Source organism: Rhinopithecus bieti, unplaced genomic scaffold (assembly GCF_001698545.2).
Source record: "Rhinopithecus bieti isolate Rb0 unplaced genomic scaffold, ASM169854v2 scaffold_27306, whole genome shotgun sequence".
Taxonomy (NCBI): Eukaryota; Metazoa; Chordata; class Mammalia; order Primates; family Cercopithecidae; genus Rhinopithecus; species Rhinopithecus bieti.
The window spans coordinates 1,510,740-1,531,423 of NW_016812395.1; the positions used below are offsets into that span (position 1 = coordinate 1,510,740).

The 20,684-nt window shown below is 41.7% G+C and overlaps 1 protein-coding gene and 1 long non-coding RNA gene across 2 annotated transcripts in view; one reads left to right on the forward strand and one right to left on the reverse strand.

The window, feature by feature from the left end:
* Positions 1-2,001: 2,001 nt before the first annotated feature.
* Positions 2,002-4,371, reverse strand: LOC108544894 (putative uncharacterized protein C8orf44). The gene is made up of 3 exons (XR_014485047.1): positions 4,319-4,371; positions 4,006-4,251; positions 2,002-2,246 (listed from the first exon to the last, which is right to left on the reverse strand). It is a non-coding gene; the product is annotated as a putative uncharacterized protein C8orf44 (long non-coding RNA).
* Positions 4,372-15,143: 10,772 nt separating this feature from the next.
* The window catches only part of VCPIP1 (valosin containing protein interacting protein 1), a 43,293-nt gene continuing 37,752 nt past the window's right edge, over positions 15,144-20,684 (forward strand). The window contains exon 1 of the mRNA XM_017896317.1: positions 15,144-18,179. Within this exon, the coding sequence (XP_017751806.1) occupies positions 15,473-18,179 (2,707 nt within the window). The 5' untranslated portion in view covers positions 15,144-15,472. The remainder of the gene's footprint in view (positions 18,180-20,684) is intronic.

Here is a 20,684-nt window from a genome sequence, read left to right on the forward strand (position 1 = left end):
ATGGAAGGATATTCTGCAAAAGTAACTGGCCTAGGCCGGGTGCAGTGGCTCACGCCTGTAATCCCAGCACTTAGGGAGGCCGAGGTGGGCTGATTATGTGAGCTCAGGAGGTCAAGACCACCCCTGGGCAACACAGTAAAACCCATCTCTACTAAAATACAAAAAATTAGCCTGGCGTGGTGGCAGGCACCTGTAGTCCCAACTACTTGGGAGGCTGAGGCAGGAGACTTGCTTGAACCCGGAAGGCAGTGGTTGCAGTGAGCCGAGATCGCACCACTGCACTCCAGCCTGGGCAACAGACTGAGACTCCATCTCAAAAAGGGAAAAAAAAAAAAACTGGCCTGTATTTTTACAAAATGTCAATGTCATGAAAGATAAAGCCAGACTGAGGAAGTGTTCAGCATGAAGGAGACTAAAGATACACAACAGAGTGTAATGCATAATCCAGGATTTTCTTTTACTATAAATGAGATAGACATAATCCAGAAATAATTTTAGTACATTATTAGGACAACTGGTGAAATCTGAATAAGATATCTAGATTAAAGTATTCTATCAATGTTAGTTTCCCAGATTTTGATAATTGTTCCATGGTTGTGTAAGAGAATGTCCTTATTTTTAGAAAATTAGGACTGGAGTATTTAGGAGGAAACAGTCATCATGTATGCAAATTTCTCCTAAATGGTTCAGAAAAATATAACCAGCAAATGTAATATCGAGAGACAAGGATAAAGCAAATGTGGAAAAATATTAACATTTGGGAAACTGTGGAAGGTATATGGGAATTCTTTGTGATAAAATAATTTTGTTTTCTTTTTTCTTTTTTTTGAGGCAGGGTCTTCCTCTGTCACCCAGGCTTCAGCCTCAACTCCCTTGGGCTCAGGTTATCCTCTTGCCTCAGCTTCCCGAGTAGCTGGGACTACAGGCATGCACCACCATGGTTGGCTAATTATTTTTTTATTTGTTTTTAGTAGAGACGAGGTCTTACTATGTTGCCCAGGCAAGTCTCGAACTGCTGGGTTCAAGTAATTTACCCACCTTGGCATCCCAAAGTGCTGGGATTACAGGCATGAGCCATCACACCTGGCCAATTTTTCTAAAAGTCTAAAATTAAGTCAAAATTTTGAAAAAGTTATAGCAATTATGGCAATCTCAATTATGGGTAAATGTGTGTCACATTATCTTCTTTACATTTTAAGTATTTCATAATTTCAAAATAAAAAAAACTCAAGCAGAGCAAATTGTTTATAAGAGGAAACCTCAGAAGAAATGAGACAGTTGTCAGCTGGTAAAAGGTTCTCTTTCAGGAAACTGAAACTGGGTGCCAGGTGGCTGCAGAGGGGGTGAGAGCTTAGCCCCTACCTCTCCACTGGAGCCTAGTGACCCCATGCAGATAACAACCTGCCCAACTCTTCAGCCCTGACCTGGCATATTTATCTATAACTGGCAGTTCTTCTCTGACAGGATAGATTAATAAGCATTGAAATACATCTAAAATTTATGTACCTATTGTTCATGCAGGTATGCTAGTGTTGTTCAGTCAGCATTTGTAAGACATTCATTGTAAACAAAGCACTGAATTAGACAGAAGAGATGAACAGAAAGATAAACAAGACCTGGCCAAATGTTGCCCCAAATCTATACCTGATTAGAGACAGGAAGGGCCTTGAGTGCCTGTGTGTCAGTGGTGATACTATTCACTTGCATTTTTTTTCTGCCACATTTCATTTTCATACCAATTCTGGTTAGTAGGTTTCATTTATTCTCATTTTACAGATGAGAAAGACCAGAGACATTAGCTTGCCCAAAATTACTCAACTACTAAATGACAAAGCCAAGAGTATCATGTCCGAGCTAACATGTCTGACTCCAGAGTTCATGTTCTCTCCTTATCATATTTTATAAGTCACAAAAACATGAATACAGCAAAATTTCACTTACTCAACACTCCTGGGGATGAGTCATGCTGGACAGATGAGTAAGTGAAAGGCCATCCTCTGAGAAATATTGTTCAAAACCTTCCAAGGTTAGAGCAGAGAAGACTACAGAAGCCTTTGGACAGTCTTTTCCTCCCTGTGGTTCTTTTCCTCTTGGGCTTCTGGGATGTCAAACTCGGCACATCTGGTCTCTCGGACACACATCCTCTCTAAAAGCTCCAGCAGAAGATGGCCAAAGACCCCTTTTGCCTTTTCTGCTTCCCCAAAGCACAAATGAGAGACTGATAAATTCAGAAATAATTCTAATACCTACAAAATGAGAACAAAATAGGAAATACTTAAAAGCAGTCAGGTTTTCAAAGCACAGCTTTCTGATACTCACCCAGTCCTCTATCTTAAAACAATACCCCTTGGTTTTAGAGAGTGTGACAGCTATGCAGGTCTGTTTCTCATTTGTCACCATTTTGCTATCTCCTGGCCAAGCAGCTGTCAGTATTTATCTTGTCCATAGTCCTAGAAATGGGTCTAATGATTCATTCTACTTCCATATGTAACCTCCCTGAATTTTAGTTTTGTCATCTGTATAAAAAGGGAATAAAAATATCTAACTCATAAAGACCAAATGGGGAAACCATGCACGCATATCACAAGCAGTAAGCACTCCTATTAGTTGCCCAAGTCGAAACAGCTGGTAAGTAAGAGCTGGGACTCCATCTAGCCAGACTGGCTCCAGAATCAGTGTTTCTAATCACCTGTGGTGAAAGCCAAGCACCCACACCTGCACTCCACTCAGTTTGCCTTTCTAGTTCATCTCTATCCAAAACCAGGGCCCACAAGCTGATACCACAGCAAGAACAGAATTGAGGGAATGGAAAGAGCCTATGAATCCATCATATCATATACAGATGGTATAATTTACAACTAAAGATGCAGCTACTTTATAACATTCTGTACAGTTTGAATTCTTAGAGTACGCATGTAATACTTTCATAAGCAATAAAAAACATACAAATTCACTTTAGGATAAAAAATTACCAAGCCTAGGAACTTTGGAAAGGAAGAAGGGATTGCATATAGGAGTTTTCATTTGATGTTTAATGTCAGTTAAATTGCATTAAAACAAACTGTCAGTAAATAGTATTTTCCTGTATCATGACAGTGGCTAAGAATAAGGGTTAAGAGTAGACATGGGTTGAAGTTCAGCAACACTACCTTACTAGTTGTTTGAACCTTACCTAACTTCTCTGAGTGTGTTCTCACTTATAAATGGGAATAATAATACTGATCGTATAGAGGTATTGTTAGGCTTAAGACAGTATAAATGAGGTGCCTGGTATGGTGCCAGATTCATCACAAGCACTCAATATTTTTCTTTCTACAGTTATCACTTCTATGGCTGAAGAGTATCCCATCTCATGGGGATGTGCCATGATTCATTTACCCAGTCCCACACTGTTATTGATCATCTTCAATTTTGTCAATAATATAAATAGCAAATTTTTTTCACATGCTTCTGTTTATTTCTTTAGGGTGAAACCCTGTAAGTGAGATGCTGGATCAAACGATGAGCATTATAAACTTTTGACACACGTTATCTACCAAACATAGTTTTGCTAAGTTAAATCTTCTCTATATTAAAGGTATTTATTCAGCTTTTACCAATGCTGCATATTATTTTAAAGATCTATGCTAATTTTATTGGCCAAAAAAGACACAAACAACTCATATTGTTACGTACACATTTATTAGACGTTTCAGTTTCTTCTTTTGTTATGTTATAAAGCTCTTGGGCTCTTTAAAGTATGACTTGGCACAAAAAGAGAAAACAATTGAAGTATGTAAAGTTTTAATGTAGTATATTACGGAGGTGGCATTTCAAGTCATTTATAAGAGGATGAATTTTCCAATGGGGTTTTTTTTTTTTTTTGAGACGAAGTCTCACTCTGTTACCCAGGTTGGAGTGCAATGGCACAATCTCAGCTCACTGCAACCTCTGCCTCCCGGGTTCAAGCAATTCTCTTGCCTCAGCCTCTCCAGTAGCTGGGATTATAGGTGTGCACCACTGCGCCTGGCTAATTTTCATATTTTTAGTAAAGATGGGGTTTCGCCAAGTTGGCCAGGCTGGTTTTGAACTCCTGACCTCAGGTGATCCGCCTGCTTGGCCTCCCAAAGTGCTGGGATTACAAGCGTGAGCCACCGTGCCCGGCCTTTCCAATGGTTTTCAAAGTGCTCCTGGCAGCCTCCCATGAGGGAAAGTGTGGGAATGGGGGTAGGGGGTGCTGGCTGGTTGGGATAACTCTCATTCTTCCCCCACTTCAACTACACTAATCTGTTCTACATACTGAATTTATTGGTAAGCTTTGATCTGAAGGGTTCCATACCTGAAAACAAAAACAAAAACACATTTAATGCAAGGTTTGGGAATAACTGGCATTTTTCAATCAATAAATACATGCACAAAATGAGCTGAATGTCTTTTACATCATATAAAAAAATATATTTCAACTGGATTAAAACATTAAATGGAAAAAAGCCCACAGAAATGACAACATAAGGAAGCATTAACTGATCTTGGGGATAAAGAGGACCTTTTCCAACGCTCTGATAAAAGCAAAAACCATAACAAGAGGCACTACTGTCTGTATTGGTTTTTCCTAAAGTGTGCGCCTCTGATACAGGTTCAGAATGGTTTCATAGCCATAGAAGTGTGAAAATGCTACATATCAATAATAGTGCAGAGAGGACCAGGCGCAGTGGCTCACGCCCATAATCCCAGCAGGGAGGCCGAGGCAGGTGGATCACCTGATGTCAAGAGTTTGAGATGAGCCTGGCCAACATGGTGAAACTCGTCTCTACAAAAACTACAAAAATTAGCCAGGTATGGTAGCAGGTGCCTGTAATTCCAGCTACTTGGGAGGCCGAGGTAGGAGAATCGCTTGAACCTGGGAGGCGGAGGTTGCTGTGAGCCAAGATCGCACCACTACAATCCAGCCTGGGTGACACAGCGAGACTCTGTCTCAATAAATAAATAAATAAATAAATAACGAAAATAATGCAGACGTGGCTTAGGACAGTAACATCCAATTATTTCTATCAGCATCCCAGATCACCACAAAATAAACACTCGATATGAAACAATGTGCAGGAGGACATAGTCCAGTGTTGTGTGCCCCCAGCAGACTCCTGACATTAAGCCCTTCTTTTTCCTAGACATTCTAGAGCCATCACTATTGCTCTCTGGAGAATCACAATGTCCTTAGCATAGAAAGGCTCTGAGAAGACCTACAGTGGAAAAAGAATAAAACTAATTTAGTCCACATTTGACTACAGAACTCTTCCCTCAACAAGATGCCTACTAATATCCATAGAATTCCAGGCTATGTGGAAATTAATGTTTGAACAGGAAAATGCTGTACCAGAGGTGTCCTTGTAAAAGATGTAGTCCATTTCTTGTGATTTTACTGATACTCAATTTGAGGCCCTCTTTGATGTAATCTGTGGACACCTAGTGCTGATGCTTTAACTTAGTACATACACATAATTTCCTACAATAAACTGCTGCCCACCTACATAAAAAACCCTGCTTGCAGAGTGCCTTATATTTAAATTCTTATACATCATCACAATGCACTTATATCTTGGAATAATACGAAAGGATTTATTTAAATGATCCACTTAAAAAAGAAGTACGCAGGCTTGTGCTTTTGCTCTTACCTATTAAAATGTCTTCTGCAACTACAGATGTAGAAAGTATGTCAGGTACTTCTTATTCTGATTTTTATGTCATACAAAAGGAACTGAATTAGACTGTGTTTAGGAGACAGAGTTAAATGGATCAGAGAGACGGATCGGGCCCTTCTACAAAAACTCAAGATTCTTACTAGAATGAAGATATAACAAGTCTTTCACTTAAGTAAATTCTTAAACTTTATATTCTTCCACCCTAAAAGCATCCTTCAGGTTCTAAATAAAGGGAAAATAAAGACAGGTAACAGGCAAAAGTAATACAATTGCAGTGATAAGCATTCTCCTGCTCCAACAATTGCCGTTTAAAATTAATAGTAACTCTAGGCCGGGCGCGGTGGCTCAAGCCTGTAATCCCAACACTTTGGGAGGCCGAGACAGGCGGATCACGAGGTCAGAAGATCGAGGCCATACTGGCTAACAAGGTGAAACCCCGTCTCTACTAAAAAATACAAAAAAACTAGCCCGGCGAGGTGGCGGGCGCCTGTAGTCCCAGCTACTCGGGAGACTGAGGCAGGAGAATGGCGTGAACCCGGGAGGCGGAGCTTGCAGTGAGCCGAGATCTGGCCACCGCACTCCAGCCTGGGTGACAGGGCGAGACTCTGTCTCAAAAAAAAAAGAAAAAAAAAAATTAATAGTAATTCGGCTGGGCATGGTAGCTCACACCTGTAATCCCAGCACTTTGGGAAGCTGAGGCAGGCGGATCACCTGAGGTCAGGAGTTCAAGACCAGCCTGGCCAACATGGCAAAACCCCATTTCTACAAAAATAAAATAAAATAAAATAAAATATGAAAATTAGCTGGGTATGGTGGCACATGCCTGTAATCCTAGCTACTCCAGAGACTNGGCGGAGCTTGCAGTGAGCCGAGATCTGGCCACCGCACTCCAGCCTGGGTGACAGGGCGAGACTCTGTCTCAAAAAAAAAAGAAAAAAAAAAAATTAATAGTAATTCGGCTGGGCATGGTAGCTCACACCTGTAATCCCAGCACTTTGGGAAGCTGAGGCAGGCGGATCACCTGAGGTCAGGAGTTCAAGACCAGCCTGGCCAACATGGCAAAACCCCATTTCTACAAAAATAAAATAAAATAAAATAAAATATGAAAATTAGCTGGGTATGGTGGCACATGCCTGTAATCCTAGCTACTCCAGAGACTAAGGCAGGAGAATCAAACCTGGGAGGCGGAGATTGTAGGGAGCCGAGATTGCGCCACTCCATTCCAGCCTAGGCAACAGAGTGAGACTCTGTCTCAAAAAATAAATAAATAAATACAAAAATAAACTAAAATCAATAGTAACTTGAATTGTAAAGTGTTAGGTTTATGAGCATTAAGATTCAACTTCTAATCTATTGTTTATTTTTATTTTAGAGACAGCATCTCTCCCTGTCACCCAGGCTGGAGTGCAGTGGTACTATCATAGCTCACTGCAGCCTCAAACTCCTGGGCTCAATCAGTCCTCCTGTCTCAACCTCCCCAGTAGCTAGGACTACAGGCACATACCAGTACAGCTGGCTAATTTTTAAAAATTTTAAATTTATTACTTGTAGAGATGTGGTTGACCAAGTTGGTCTTGAACTCCTGGCCTCAAGTAATCCTCCAGTCTAAGCTTCCTAAAGTGCTGAGATTACAGGCATGAGTCACGGCTCCCAGGCCCTCTGTACATTTAATAATGTCAATGCAAAAACACCTGTTTGCACAAATACACTACATTATTAACTTCCTGGTCTTCTGTTGCTAGCTTGAAATAACCAGATCTCAAATGTTAATAAAAATTCTGGCACTACAAAACCCCGGAAAGCCGGTTTTGTTTGAATATCACTTGATAAATCTTTAGCAGAGTCTTACTTTAAGACAAGGTTAGTATTTTTTGACTATTTAAAATCTGAATTATATAGTATCTAATTTAATTCTTCCTGGGAACCAAAAAAAAAAAAAATTCCTCATTGTGTATTTACTACTTTACTTACAGTGACTAAGTTTTTGCAAATATATGTAAGTACCTGCGTGTTATGTAGAATTTCTATTTTTAGTGGGAACGTGGCACTGACAGTTACAGCACTGAGTTTGCCATGGGCTACTGTGTGACAACTCTCCCACCTCTTTTCTCAAAATGATCGTGAAACCTTACACGTTTTGTCATAATGTTCTTTGGCTTTCAACTGATAAAAACAAAATCCTAAACTCTGTGAATTCAGGCACTCAAAACTTCATGTTTTAAGATGCCATCTGGAAAAAAAATCACAAATAATATGACTTTGCTTTAGATTAGCATCAAAATGACAACACAAACATTTTTAAACTGTAAAGAAATGGTGGATTCTCCAGGAACTTATGCTTGAATATCAGGCTGAAACACACTGCCATAGATGATAGCCATTAATTCATTCAACAATATTTATTGAGGCTATATATGCCTCGCACAGGGAATCCAACAATCAACAAACTGCCCACCCTTATGAAAAGCCTTACTAAAGAGTCTAGTGGGTAAGGACGACAACAGACAAGTAATCATATAATTTCTGATGATTAGTGGTGTAAAAAAAATGAGTGGGGGCCAAGCACAGTGGTTCACACCTATAATCCCAGCACTTTGGGAGGCCAAGGAGGGTGGATCACCTGAGGTCAGGAGTTCAAGACCAGCCTGACCAACATGGTGAAATCCCATCTCTACTAAAAATACAAAAATTAGCCGGGCGTGGTGGTGGGTGCCTGTAGTCCCAGCTACTCAGGAGGCTGAGACAGGCGAATTGCTTGAACCCAGGAGGCGGAGGTTGCAGTAAGCCAAAATCGCGCAACCGCACTCCAGCCTGGGTGACAGAGCAAAAAAAAAAGAAAGAAAATGAGTAGGATAGGGGAAGAGAGAAAAAGGATAGAGGTGGTGTTTTAGAGACGTTGGTTAGAAAAACCATCTCATTGGAACTGAGATTTGAGCTGACAACTATATAAATTCTACCTGGGAGGAGTTTTCCAGGCAGAAGAGCAAGTGCCAAGGTCCTAAGACAGGAATGTACTTGCAATGTTTGAGGACCCACAAGGAGGTCAGTGTGGCTGAAGCACACAAACCACGGAAATAATGTCAGAGAAGCCAGGTGCCATATTATACAGGGTCCTTTATGTTGTAGTGACGACTTTGTTGGTCTTTAGAAAAGACAAAAGATTGCAGAAGGCATGCTTCAGGCAGATGGAGGATGGAACTTCTAGCTCTGGAACTCAATTTTTTTCTTTTACTTTTAAAAATCCACCTCATTGGGCCAGGCGCAGTGGCTCATACTTGTAATCCCAGCACTTTGGGAGCCCAAGGAGGGCTGATCACCTGAGGTCAGGAGTTCAAGACCAGCCTGGCCAACATGTGTTTTTTTGAGATGGAGTCTTGCTCCGTCACCCAGGCTGGAGCGCAGTGGCGCAATCTCGGCTCACTGCAAGCTCTGCCTCCTGGGTTCACGCCCATTCTCCTGCCGCAGGCTCCCGAGTAGCTGGGACTACAGGCACCTGCCACCAGGCCCAGCTATTTTTTTTGTATTTTTAGTAGAGACAGGATTTCACCGTGTTAGTCAGGATGGTCTAGATCTCCTGACCTTCTGATCCGCCTGTCTCGGCCTCCCAAAGTGCTGGGATTACAGGTGTGAGGCACTGCGCCTGGCCTATAATGTGTTTTTTAAAGAGGGGGGATTATGAAGCAAATATGCCGAAAAATTAACATTTGTTAAATCTAGTAGTGGTTGCATGAGTTTTTTTACATTATTTTTGTGTATACCTTTAAATGTTTCAAATATTTTAAGAGAAAAAAGTAGACTTTCACTTAAAATGTTAATAAGAATATGAGTGTGGTGGTATGTGCTGGAGGTTCCAGTTACTTGGGAGGCTGAGGTAGGAGGATAGTTTGAGCCCAAGAGTTCAACTCCAGCCTAGGCAACATAATAACACCTTGTCTCTTAAACAAAAAATTACATAAAATTTAAAAATTAAATGTTAAACAAGAAATATCTAATAACAAGATTGCTCATGATGTGATTACACAATACAGGAGAAAAACGATATGCACAGTATAAGAGTCAGTATAGCAGAGTGGTTCTGGCACCAGATTGCTTTGATTTTATTTTATTTTTTGTTTTCCTTTTTGTTTTTTGTTTTAAGGCAGAGTCTCACTCTGTCACCCAGACTGGAGAGCAGTGGCGTGATCTTGGCTCACTGCAACCTTCATCTACTGCATTCAAGAAATTCTCCTGTCTCAGCTTCCCAAGTAGCTGGGACTACAGGCAGGCACCATGCCTGGCTGATTTTTGTATTTTTAATAGACAAGGTTTCACCACGTTGGCCAGGCTGGTCTCGAACTCCTGGCCTCAAGTGATCCACCTATCCTGGCCTCCCAACGAGCTGAGATTACAGGTGTGAACCCAGCCCTGCTTTGGTTTTAATCCTAATTATGCTACCTACTAGCAATGAGACACTGAACAAGTTACTTAACCTTTCTGAGCCTCAAGTTCTTCATCCGAAAAATAATAACAGTAATGGTACCTGCTTCATAAGGATATTAAAAGGATTAAGTAAATACTACGTGTAAAGATCCTGGTGCACAATAGATGCTAAAAAGGTGTTAATAGCTATTTTATATAATTTTGTTTCCAAAAAAGTACATACTATATACACATAGAAAAAAAAAGAGCTTGAATGGTCCATTAAAAATGTTAGCAGTTATAATCTCTGATAGATAATTTTAATTTTCTTTTTTTTACCTATTTCTGCACATTCTGACACGCAATTCCTTTTGTATTACAAACAACAGAAACACAACAACAAGACCTTCCCCAAAAGTGTCCTACAAGTTTGGTAAGCAGTGATTCTCAGTGTGATCCTTGCAAGGACTGGCAGCATCTGCAACCAGAGAACTTGCTAGAAATGTAATTCTCAGGCTCCACCTCAGATACACTCATTCTAAGATGGAGCCCAGCAATCTGTGTTTTAGTAAGTCTTCCATTTGGCTGTCATGCACATTAAAGCTTGAGGACTACTGTGTGAAGGAATAACTTGTAGCTCTGTACTTGGTCATTTGTCTCAAGGGGCCCTGGTGTAAGGCCTTAAAGAGTGAAATACTGGCCACTGCTCAAAGACATTCACATTAGGAAAAAAAAAAAAGGCCGGGCACGGTGGCTCACGCCTGTAATCCCAGCACTTAGGGAGGCCGAGGCAGGCGGATCACGAGGTCAGAAGATCAAGACCATCCTGGCTAACAAGGTGAAACCCAATCTCTACTAAAAATACAAAAAAAAAAAAAATTAGCTGGGCGTGGTGGCGGGCGCCTGTGGTCCCAGCTACTCAGAGTCTGAGGCAGAAGAATGGCGTGAACCCAGGAGGCGGAGCTTGCAGTGAGCCGAGATCGTGCCACTGCACTCCAGCCTGGGCGACAGAGCGAGACTCCGTCTCAAAGGAAAAAAAAACAACAAAAAAGAAGTTAAACTGCTGCTGACCCAACAAAACTATATCAAGCCGAGTTTGGCTACTGGCCACCAGTTTGTATTGACTTCTTGGCTAATTCTCTCTCAAATCAGTAAGCAGCTGTGATGTAGTGGAAAGACTGAGTGCCGAACAAGGGAAAACCTTGATTTGAAGCCCAGCTCTATTTCATAGCTGGTGGTAATAAAAACGATGTTAACCTTTAGAGTTAAATCTTATCCTGTATGATAAGGACAATACTGTATCACAGGAGTGTTTTAAAGATTAAGATGATATACTCAAAACATTGCCCTATAATAAATCCTCAATTACATTTTCTCAGCATTTGTGATATTTCCTGTATTTTGATTCTATGCTTTATTCTATTTATGAACAATTTAGTTTAACCTCTCTCTTCTATTAAACTCTAAGTTCCTCCAAGACAGAGATGAAATATTGCATCCCTTTAAATTCTTATAATACCTACTTCAGTAATTAGTGCTCACAAATCCACTTTGAGCTTCAGTGGAAGCTTGTGACTGGAAGTCTGACTATATGTGGTACGGGTCTGGAAGAACACAGTCAATTCTTAGTAAAGATGTATAGTTTATATAAGCAGGTATGTGGCCAACTTACAGCAATCCCCAAAGTTATGATTCCCTTCCTTATACATATAAAATATAAAATATCAAGAACAATGATAGTTGTTCTGTTGGTAAAAGTGGGTGACTTCTGCATTTACATTTACCATGTTTGTTAAAAGCAATACAGGGAGTTTACAAGTGCCATACTAGAAACTATGAAAAAGATGAATTTCAATTTCAACTGAATTTTGGCAATTTAGATATTAGTGATGCTGGGGTGATGGTGGTAGAAGAGATGTGTATCAGCACAGCTAATGTCAGGGGCCCAGCTTATTCTTTTCATCTGGAATACTGAAAACAAAAACTATTATCTACCCCACAAAAATCCTGTGAAAGTTAATTAGGTAGTTAAGTTAATCTTCATTAGGCAAGATCATGGAATTTGGGGGGGATGGAGGAAGGAAGCCTGTAGATGTTGCATAAGCAGGTGAGAGGCTTTCTACACTCCTATGCTCTTATAAGAAACAGTATGTCCCATTTTTGACCTAACAATTTTTTTTCTTTGTAGGTACCCATGCCTTCTAAGTGCTAGTAATAAAGAATTAATTCACACATTAAACTTGGCATGATTAATTTCATTGCCCTTGTATGTTAGCTTTCTTACTTTCTGAACTTTGAGTGCATCTACAAACTTAAAAAATGATCTAGACAAGGCAGAAAAAGGCTTCTCATTTCTTCAGTGGGGTGGGAAGTGATTATTTTGTAAAGGTATGATTCAGAATGACACATTCAAATACAGTTTTAAAAATCTACTTCACTATATGTATCATCAATAAGAAAAATTTGGCTTGGTGTTGTTAAGATATAAAAGTACATGACGGTGTTAGAATTGCAGACTGTTGTCATCTCATGTGCTACAAAGCTTTAATTCAATTATTTGGATTCTGTATGAGAAAAAGTTTCACTGCAGGTGTAACCTTTTAGTCACAGCATAAAATAATCTCCACTTAAAGGAGATATCCAATTTCTCTACTCATAAAGCATTCAATTGTTAATAAAAAAATCAGTGCCAAAACCAATCTGTGTAGTTACCACCAAACGTGTTAGAATAAACAACTTTTCCTGCATTAATTATTTGAGAAAAACTTTATTGAAAAATATCCCCTCCGGCCGGGCAAGTAGCTGGCGCCTGTAATCCCAGCACTTTGGGAAGCCAAAGCGGGTGGATTACCTGAGGTCAGGAGTTCAAGACCAGCCTGAGCAAGATGGAGAAACCCCATCTCTACTAAAAATACAAAATTAGCCGGGCACGGTGGCGCATGCCTGTAATCCCAGCTACTCGGTGGGCTGAGGCAGGAGAATCGCTTGAACCCAGGAGGTGGAGGTTATGGTGAGCCGAGATGGCGCCATTGCACTCCAGCCTGGGCAATAACAGTGAAACTCTGTCTCAAAAAAAAATAAAAAATAAAAAATAAAGAAAAATATCCCAAGATAGGAAAAATCACTTCTCTTGGTTGGGTCCATCATGGAGGTAAAATTGGCAAGAAAATAACATTCGAAGGATTTCTCTTTCAAATATTTAATTTCTTTTCAAGAAAATTGTAACAATTAGGTGCACATCAAAACTAATATCCTTTATGGGCCTCTATTTTACAGATGGTTCATTTCAAAGCATCAAATTCTACATATATACACATAAACATACACACACACGCACACACACAAAACCTAATCAGGAGGTTTCCCAGGCAGCTACAGAAGACTCAAATGATCTCATGGACTTCACTAATGTCTCTAGTTTGTGCCAAATGTTTTAGAACTTTTGAGGTAGTCCACTTACCTAAGGTGATACTAAGCTTCCAGAAAGCAGGAATTTCCGGAATGATAAGTAAAAGGGGATGAATGTACAAAAATAATTAATACTAGCTTTCAATTAACATATGAATATTGTTCTGTATGAAGAGACAGTTTCCTACACAGGTGAAAAAAGAATAAAGCTGTTGACTCCTTAACAGTAAACATTCCTGCATCACTAAGAGGAGATCCTAAGGCCTAGCAAAAGATCTGAGCCTGAGTCTCGCTCTGTCACCCAGGCTGGAGTGCAGTGGCGCAATCTCGGCTCACTGCAAGCTCCGTCTCCCGGGTTCACGACATTCTCCTGCCTCAGCCTCCCGAGAGTAGCTGGGACTACAGGCGCCCGCCACCACGCCTGGCTAATTTTTTGTATTTTTAGTAGAGACGGGGTTTCACCGTGTTAGCCAGGCTGGTCTCGATCTTCTGACCTCGTGATCCACCCGCCTCGGCCTCCCAAAGTGCTGGGATTACAGGCGTGAGCCACCGCGCCCGGCTGGATTTTTTGGTAAGAAGCAGCATAAAAATCACTCTATAGGTTTGAGATTGGGATCCAGCGTAACTGGTGACTTGACCTTGGGCTGGTGAGGACAATACATGTGAACATATTACTAAACATGTAAACTATAAGGCAATAGTAAGCAAATGCTAGTTACTATTCTATGTAATACAGGCCTAACCTTTCTGCCTATGTCCTTATCTGTAAAAAGAGCACGGATTGAGATCTGAAGGTCTATCCAGTCACTTATTAGCTGCGTGAACTTTGGCAAGTCATTTCCTTTCTGGGCCTATTTCCTAAGAAGGTTATTTTTAAGATCAAATGATAATCGTGTTATGTAAATGCTGTCCAGGCACATATTAAGCATTTAATAAATGATAGCTCTTATTACTCTCTAGGGGAGTAGGGTGGTAACGAGCAAATGAAATTAAACCTAGTTAAGAGGGTTTGTATATGCACATAAAACTCTACAGACATCCAAGGTACCGTTATTTGTACTGTAAACTGCCAAGACATGCAGGAAACGAGAACTCAAATGGCGCCTCAGTGACTCGCACTAGAGAGGGGGAGAAGGCAGAGCTTCCAAGAATCATCTATTTTCCCCCTTATGGCTTTCAGCCTAGATTGGACCATTTATTCAATTTCCCAGCCCACAGTATCCCTGGACATTTATTTACTGTACCTTTTTCACTGAGATCCTTTCCACTCCCCTCCCCTTCTAGTAGTCGTGAACTTCAGACCCTCTCCTTCGACTCCCACTGCCTTTAACTCTGTTTTTAACCAAGCTTCCCTGAATCCTTACCTCCCCCTAAGGAGGAAGTGCAGCTGGACGCACCGCACGGCATCCTAGGAAATGTGGTCTCTCAGACTCTTTGGCTTGGGCTGCAGAGTGGGGAAGACGACGAGGAGAGCCCAGCAAAACTACAACTACCGGCAGGCAACGCAAGTCACCATCTTTCTTTGGCCCCTTTCCCTCTTGCCGTCCTCTTCCTCCTCTCCGCTAGCGCTGAACCGCTTGGCCTCACGGTACTTGTAGTTCCTTCTGGACTCAAGATCCTAGGGCTCGATGGCCAGCACAGAGGCTAGAAGACTCTAATTCCCAGAGGGCAGAGCGGAAGCTGCGCCTGCGCACACGCAATGAGGGCGTGTATGTCTGTGTCTGAGGGAGAGAGCGAGAGTGAGTGAGTGTGAGTGCTGGGTGGGGTGGTGGCCGTTACGTTCGGGGCAACGGCTACGGCAGTGGAGAAGTAAGAAGAGAAACAACGTCCGGCGCTTCCGCCTTCGCTTAGGAGGAGGAGGAGCTGGTAGGGAAAGGAAAGTGCTTCGCCCTGGGCCTGGATTAGACCGAGTCGGGTTGGTGGGGGTCTGGGCTATGAGCTTTTGAGGGTCGCTTGGGACGCGGAGCGAGACACGAGAGCCGGGAGCTATGTCTCAGCCGCCGCCGCCGCCTCCGCTGCCGCCGCCACCTCCTCCCCCTGAGGCTCCACAGACTCCGTCGTCCCTGGCGTCGGCGGCTGCTTCGGGGGGGCTTTTGAAGCGGAGAGACCGGAGAATCCTTTCCGGGAGCTGCCCGGATCCGAAGTGCCAGGCGCGTCTGTTCTTCCCGGCCTCCGGTTCTGTCAGCATCGAGTGTACCGAGTGCGGCCAGCGGCACGAGCAGCAACAGCTGCTGGGGGTTGAGGAGGTGACCGACCCGGACGTAGTGCTACACAACCTGCTGCGGAACGCGCTGCTCGGGGTGACGGGGGCACCCAAGAAGAACACGGAACTGGTAAAGGTGATGGGCCTTTCCAACTATCACTGCAAATTGTTGTCGCCCATATTAGCTCGCTATGGAATGGACAAACAGACAGGCCGGGCCAAGCTTCTCCGGGACATGAACCAGGGCGAACTGTTCGATTGCGCCTTACTGGGCGACCGCGCCTTCCTCATAGAACCAGAGCATGTTAACACTGTGGGCTATGGCAAGGACCGCTCCGGAAGCCTCCTGTATTTGCATGATACTCTGGAGGACATTAAGCGGGCCAATAAAAGTCAGGAATGTCTCATTCCAGTGCATGTGGACGGGGATGGACACTGCCTGGTGCATGCTGTGTCTCGGGCTCTAGTAGGCCGAGAGCTCTTCTGGCATGCCTTAAGAGAGAATCTTAAACAGCACTTTCAGCAGCACCTGGCCCGATATCAAGCTCTGTTCCATGACTTTATTGATGCCGCTGAGTGGGAGGACATTATCAATGAGTGTGACCCTCTGTTTGTACCACCTGAGGGTGTTCCCTTGGGCCTGAGGAATATCCACATATTTGGTCTTGCCAATGTGCTACATCGTCCTATTATTCTGTTAGATTCCCTCAGTGGCATGAGAAGCTCTGGTGATTATTCAGCCACCTTTCTACCTGGGCTCATTCCTGCAGAGAAATGCACTGGGAAAGATGGTCATTTGAACAAACCAATCTGTATTGCATGGAGCAGCTCCGGTAGAAACCATTATATCCCCTTGGTAGGCATAAAAGGGGCTGCTTTGCCCAAACTGCCTATGAATTTGCTTCCTAAAGCATGGGGTGTGCCTCAGGACCTTATTAAAAAGTACATCAAACTTGAAGAGGATGGTGGTTGTGTTATTGGAGGTGACAGAAGTTTGCAAGATAAATACTTACTTAGGCTTGTTGCTGCTATGGAAGAAGTCTTTATGGACAAACATGGTATCCATCCTAGTTTGGTTGCTGATGTCCATCAGTATTTCTACAGAAGGACTGGAGTGATAGGAGTTCAGCCTGAAGAAGTCACAGCAGCTGCTAAAAAAGCAGTAATGGATAATCGCCTTCACAAATGTTTGCTCTGTGGTGCCCTTTCTGAACTTCATGTTCCTCCAGAGTGGTTGGCTCCTGGAGGGAAATTGTATAACCTGGCAAAAAGTACTCATGGACAGCTGAGGACTGACAAAAATTATAGCTTTCCCTTGAACAATTTGGTTTGCTCATATGATTCAGTGAAAGATGTTCTGGTACCAGACTATGGATTGAGTAACCTAACAGCTTGTAATTGGTGCCATGGCACATCTGTGCGAAAGGTCAGAGGAGATGGGTCTATTGTGTATTTGGATGGAGACAGAACTAATTCTAGGTCCACTGGTGGCAAATGTGGTTGTGGATTCAAACACTTTTGGGATGGTAAGGAGTATGACAATCTACCAGAAGCTTTCCCTATTACTTTAGAATGGGGTGGAAGAGTCGTCAGAGAGACAGTATATTGGTTCCAGTATGAAAGTGATTCATCTTTGAATAGTAATGTTTACGATGTTGCAATGAAACTTGTTACCAAGCACTTTCCAGGTGAATTTGGGAGTGAAATCCTAGTTCAGAAAGTTGTCCACACTATATTGCATCAGACTGCCAAAAAGAATCCCGATGATTATACTCCTGTAAATATAGATGGTGCTCACGCCCAAAGAGTTGGAGATGTTCAAGGACAAGAATCAGAGTCTCAGCTCCCAACTAAAATTATTCTTACTGGACAGAAAACAAAAACTTTGCACAAGGAGGAGTTAAACATGAGTAAAACTGAAAGAACTATTCAACAGAATATTACGGAACAGGCTTCTGTAATGCAGAAACGGAAAACAGAGAAGTTAAAACAAGAACAAAAAGGGCAACCCAGGACTGTTTCTCCCAATACCATTCGTGATGGTCCATCCTCTGCACCAGCTACACCTACCAAGGCTCCCTATTCACCTACAACTTCTAAGGAGAAGAAGATCCGAATCACAACTAATGATGGACGACAGTCCATGGTTACCCTTAAGTCTTCAACAACCTTTTTTGAACTTCAGGAAAGTATAGCCAGAGAATTCAACATTCCTCCATATTTACAGTGTATTCGATACGGGTTTCCTCCTAAAGAGTTAATGCCACCACAGGCAGGAATGGAAAAGGAACCAGTTCCTTTACAGCACGGCGACAGAATTACAATAGAAATTCTAAAAAGTAAAGCTGAAGGTGGTCAGTCTGCTGCTGCACACTCAGCCCACACTGTGAAACAAGAAGATATTGCTGTTACTGGTAAACTGTCATCTAAGGAACTTCAGGAGCAAGCTGAAAAAGAAATGTACTCCTTGTGTCTTTTAGCAACATTAATGGGTAAGATACATTTAATTCTGATGGTATATCTTAATTGTAAATATAATACACTGAGTTTTCCTGTTGTCTTTGGGGGAAAAGAAATCTGTGGCCATTGTACGTTTTTAATTATATATTTCAGGAGAGAATTATTTTTAGTATTTTGACAGTTAATGGATAGATATTAATAGGATTATTGAGTAACTATTAGGAAAATAGAAAGTTAAGGTATTCCCTCAATAATAGTCAACAGATTATTTAAATATGTCTTATTCTCGCAATTGCTTTTTAAAAAACAGACTTGTATTTATTTAAAGCGTCTTAAATTTTGGTAGGCTCTGTTGATCCTGCCTACCTTGCCCCTTTTCATTTATTTTAATTTTATTTTCCTGCATGTCATGTGATTTCAGGACTTCCTGTTTGATGAATTGCAGTTTCTGGTGTTTATATTCTCACTGCACTCCCACCTAGTAGTCTCTGACATTTCATTTTCTTCCTTTCCCAGTTCATCACATTTTTCTTATTCATACACTAGGATTTGTATTTAAGTAATTTCACTACTCAATAAGTCTTTGCCATCAATTGTAATGAACTATTATAAGTTGTAGTTCATGAGAAACATAACTAACAGAGATAGATGGTAATCATGTAAAGAAGTATTTGTTTTAATAATTCATAAAGAAAATATATTATCAACCAAATGTGTAATTTAAAGCTTTAGATGATTTCAGATACTGTTCAATGGTGTACTTTTTACAGTGTCTGTGTTTGCTTAGTCTTTGTTTTGAAATAACTGTTAATATGCTTTACTAAGTCTTAAAGTATGAAGTAAAATTTAAATTTGTTAGTTACTGGAAGGGTTTTATTTTTGCTGAGATTAAAGTTTTCAACTAGAAAAGTGATCTGGGTTTTGATTCTGTTTTCTGATAGTACTATATGGCAGTGAATTGGGCCTTAATCTACCAAAATGAATACTACTCCTGGCTTATGTGGGGGAGTAGTAAATAGGGGATCTAAAAACCCTGCACAAATTTAGAACCTGGAATTGTTGATTTTAGTTTGCCAGACATAGTAAGTGAATTGGGGGGTATGTCAGGAACTGTCCTACTCACTTTATGTATTTCTTTTTTTGTCCTATTTTTTTGAGATGGTCTTGCTCTGTCTCCAGGCTGGAGCACAGTGGCGCGATCTCAGCTCACTGCAAACTCCGCCTCCCGGCTTCAAGCATTTCTCCTGCCTCAGCCTCCCAAGTAGTTGGGACTACAGGCCCACGCCTCCATGCCCAGCTAATTTTTGTATTTTTAGTAGAGACGGGGTTTCAACTTGTTGGCCAGGATGGTCTTGATCTCCTGACCTTGTGATCAAGGTCACTTAAACACAAATGCTAGTGTACTTAAATACAAATCTTAGGTGGCCCGTGCCTGTAATTCCAGTTACTCTGGAGGATGAGGCAGGAGAATTGCTTGAACCCGGGAGTTGGAGGTTGTGGTGAGCCTAGATCGCGCGACTGCATTCCAGCCTGGCAACAGAGCAAGACTCCGTCTCAATAAATAGATAAATAAATAAAAGACCTGCAATCTCCCAGGTCAGAAACAGGAAAGAGAAGGTCTTCCTCAATAGAAGATGGAGTCTTGAGAATGTGGCTCTTACCTTTATCCTTGTATGCACAGAACCTGATATAGTGCTCAGCAGGTAGTATGCACTCTGAAATGTTTTTTAATTGAATTGAATAGATGACATTAACACAGCTAAAGAAAGGCTGTATCTGCAGAAATGGAATGGATGGTCAGTCAGCACTGAACATTGAAAAAAGTAAAAAGCAAAATTCTGCAATGTTTATATACTGCTGTACAAAGGAAAAAGATACATCATCTGGGGTTCATGAAAATTCTGGTAACTAGAAAGGTAATCTCTGTCGAGGGGTAGGAATATTTGATCAATCCTGACTATGGCCTGGCTGAAACATCTCTATCCCTTTGCCTGATTTTCATGTTCATCAGGCATGTATTCTTAACACTTTTAGCTTCCTGATAACAAGTTTTGATGTACAGGTGACAGTGCAGATAAGGACATGTTCACTTTGAAAGCTGTATTCTCCATTGTAGACTAATAAATTGACATGGGCAGGATTATGAGCAGTAGTCTTAAAAATATGATCAGAGCCGGGCACAGTGGCTCACGCCTGTAATCCCAGCACTTTGGGAGGCCGAGGCAGGCAGATCACGAGGTCAGGAGTTCGAGATCATCCTGTCTAAGATGGTGAAACCCTGTCTCTACTAAAAATACAGAAAAAAAAAGTAGCCGGGCATGGTGGCAGGCGCCTGTAGTCCCAGCTCCTCGGGAGGCTGAGGCAGGAGAATCTCGTGAACCTGGGAGGCAAAGGTTGCAGTGAGCCAAGATTGCACCACTGCGCTCCAGCCTGGGCGACAGAGCAAGACTGTATCTCAAAAAAAATAAAAATACATAAATAAAGTTAAAGTGGGCACGCATGGTGGCTCATGCCTATAATGGTGGCTCACATCTGTA